The 3,334-nt window shown below is 53.6% G+C and overlaps 1 protein-coding gene across 1 annotated transcript; it reads left to right on the top strand.

Annotated features, from left to right (window-relative positions):
• Nucleotides 1-1,061: 1,061 nt before the first annotated feature.
• On the top strand, nt 1,062-2,729 carry LOC308258819 (exonuclease GOR-like; the record flags this gene model as incomplete). The annotated part of the gene is made up of 1 exon (XM_080689445.1): nt 1,062-2,729. One exon carries the CDS (start codon nt 1,062-1,064, stop codon nt 2,727-2,729), a length of 1,668 nt encoding a protein of 555 aa, XP_080545571.1.
• Nucleotides 2,730-3,334: the final 605 nt, after the last annotated feature.

The following is a 3,334-nucleotide window of genomic DNA, read 5'->3' on the forward strand; positions in this document are numbered from 1 at the left end:
AGTGTGTGCTATATTGCCATAATAAGAAGAATTTTCCAGCTGGGCGTGGTGGTGCATGCTTGTACTCTTAGCATTTGGGAGGCTGAGACAGAAGGATCATGGTTCCAGGACAGCCTCAACTCCTTAGTGAGGCCTTCTGTAACTTAGAGAGAACTTGTTTCAAAATAAAGAATAAAAAATAGGCTGGGAGTGTAGCTCAGAGGTAGAATGCTCCTCGGTTCCATCCCCAGCACTGCAAATAAATAAAAAATAAATAAATAAGAAGAGTTTTCCATCAAAGTGCTCTTCATGGAATTTATCTGCAGGACAGCTAGTGAGGGTAGTGTTCTGGAGGAATCTGCATCTACTTTCTAGGTCCATCCTTGGAGTGTGACATCTCTCTTGGTGTCTCGGTCAACATCCTCATTGATGTAAACCATAATCCACTGACCACATGATTCAGAGGAAGGAAGATGGAGATTTTGGTTTCAGTCCCTGTGAGATTTGGGCCTGTGGATCTTATGGTACAGTGGCAGGAAGCAGAGAGAGGAAGAGAGGAAGGCTCTGTTCTTACATCACTGAGGCTGGAAGCAGGAGAGAACCAACAAGCAAGGGGATTCAAAGATACCAGCACACACCCTGATGTCACACCCTCAGGGGCCCACATTTTCTGGTCACACCCTACTGACCTAGATTACACCCAGATAAATCTATTATAATGGCTCTATCCACTAAGGAAGTTAAAATCCTCATGATTTAACTACATCAAATTCAAACACCAATAAATGAGCTCTTCAGGGGACATTCTATATCTATAATACTTGAGGAATTTGTTGGTGCATCTCTCTTTGTGAGTACTTAATCATGTAATATAGGGGAAAATGGTTACTAAACTAGAGTTCCTCTAAACATAATTGGATTTTTTTGTGGTGGTGCCTGATTGGCTCTTAAAGTGCTAATCCAGTGAGAAGCTAGGGATTACAGCTCCACCTAGGCCTATATAAGAGCTCAGGCCACAGCCTTGGTATTCATAGCAGCAGGGAGAGCCAGACGGTGCAGCAGCTCCAGGCCTCTGAGACGGGATGAGCTGGTTCCCATCAGGATTCCCAGAAGCTCTGAAGATGGAAGGGCCGGCAGTTCATCTAACCCCTGAGAGACAGCAGCCTGGGGGGGTGCCCCAGACGTGCTCCCAGCCTTCGGGACCTGATTTCAGCCAAGGTGAGTTCCTGCAGTGGGGTCCAGCTGTGTTTCCCGCCAGCTCCCCGACCACCTTGGGGGGGGGGTTCTACCAACAAACCCCACCAGGGCAGGAGAAACCAACCTCCTGGGTGCCGCCTACCCCGCCCCTAGGTGAGAAGCCGTCTTCGTTCGACACCATAGCTTCTATGGGAGAGAAGAGCACCCTCTGTGTCTCTCAGCTGGGCGACTCGGCCACAAGCTCCGCAAATGTGACGAAGACCTTTGCAGTCAACAACAACTCCACGCTTTTAGAGGGAGAGCTGCAGAAGATGCGATTGTCAGACGACGTGCCATTGAATACCTCTAGGAGAATCGCTCCCAGTCCGTCTTTACAGAAGCTCGTCATCCCCCAAAAGCCTGAGGATAAAGTCCCGTCGTATAAGCGCCAACTCTACCTCAGCCTGTTCTTGGAGGAGTACGTCAAGTTCACCCCTTCTCGCCAGGAGGCCCAGGAGAAGGCGGAGGCCGACGAGAAGGCGGCCTACGATGGCAGCCCCAGCCAGGATGCCTACGTGAGCGCGGCGCTGAGCACCCTCAAGCTGCTGAAGGGTCTCGCTCCCAGCCTCGTGCGGGGGCTCAGCAGGGCGGCCCTGTACAGCCGCCTCCGCCGCGGGTCTTACCTGCTCTCCGAGAAGGAGCTCAAGGAGAATGGCTACCCCTTCCCGCATCCAACGAAGCCGGGGGCTGCCATCCTCTTTACCGAGGAGAAAGAGAAGCCCCAGGGCTCCCACCGAACCTGCTCCCGCTGTGGCTCCAAGTTCAGCGTGTCCTACACCGGCCACAGCATCCGCGCGGAGGACATCTGCCACTACCACTGGGGGCGGCTCCGCCGGACCCCAGTGTATACCCGCGAAGGCAAACGGTACACGTGCTGCTCCTCGGGCCCGGGCCCCGGGGGCTGCTCTGTAGCCATCCATCACGTGCACGAGGGCAGGGAAGAAAACCTGGAGGGGTTCGTGAAGACGTCGGTGAAGCACTTCTTGGAAGATGGCCACCCGGGAATCTACGCCCTGGACTGCGAGATGTCTTACACCGTCCAAGGCCTGGAGCTGACTCGCGTCTCAGTGGTAGATGCTGAGAAGCGCATAGTTTACGACACCTTTGTCAAGCCGGACAACGAGATCATCGACTACAACACCAGGTTTTCGGGGGTGACCGAGGAAGACCTTGCCTTCACGAGCACCACGCTGCGGGATGTCCAGGCTGTCCTGCTGGACCTGTTCAACGCTGACACCATCCTCGTCGGGCACAGCCTGGAGTGCGACCTGCTGGCCTTGAGGATGATCCACAGCAAGGTGGTTGATACGGCGGTACTCTACAAGCATTCCCAGCGCCTCCGCTACAAGCAGTCCCTGCGCAACCTCTCGTCCATCTACCTCAACCAGACCATCCAGAAAAAGGAACACGACTCCGTAGAGGACGCCATGGCCTGCATGAGCCTGGTGATCTGGGAGGTCAGGAACTCATTAGCAGGAGACGCCTATCTGTCCCGCAGGCGAGGTCTGCCTTAAGTCCCAGGCCTCCCCTTTCTAGCCTCAAAAGCTAACATCTCACCAAGTTCAGGAAACCCGAGAGAAACCGGATGGTCAGACGCCGCCAGCGAGCAAAAAGCTAAGACCAACCCTCCTGACCCTCAACTTCCCTCCCTGCCTGTCCCCATCTCTTTTACTCTGCCAGACCTCTCCTGGAGAGGCTCCAGCTGGCTGCCCCTCCAGCTCCCCCCGCCAGCCCTTTCCTGGCACCTGGGGACCTGGTCCTTGTGTCCACCCCAGGCAGAAGCCTGACCTGCCTCAGCTCTTTTTAAAGGATGGGAGTTAGAGAGGGGGAGGGTAGGTTTATCCAGGCTTTGTTTGAAACGTGGGTTGTCCTTCTTTTGTATTCTTTTATAATTTGTAATTTAGACCTCATGACTTGTACAGTTGCCTTCTTCCACCTGGGGGAGCTGCCTTCCCTCTTGGGAGAGGAAAAGTTCACACAGAAGGGAGCCTTGCCTGTCATACATCTCTAAAATGGAGCAGAGGAAACACTGCTGCCTGCTCAGAGATCTCACAGAGCCCATCCGAGGAAACAGCTTGTCTTAAGACTATTTTTACTCAGCAACTGATGCTAAAACTGC

Source organism: Muscardinus avellanarius (assembly GCF_963383645.1).
Source record: "Muscardinus avellanarius genome assembly, chromosome: 2".
NCBI classification, from domain to species: domain Eukaryota; kingdom Metazoa; phylum Chordata; class Mammalia; order Rodentia; family Gliridae; genus Muscardinus; species Muscardinus avellanarius.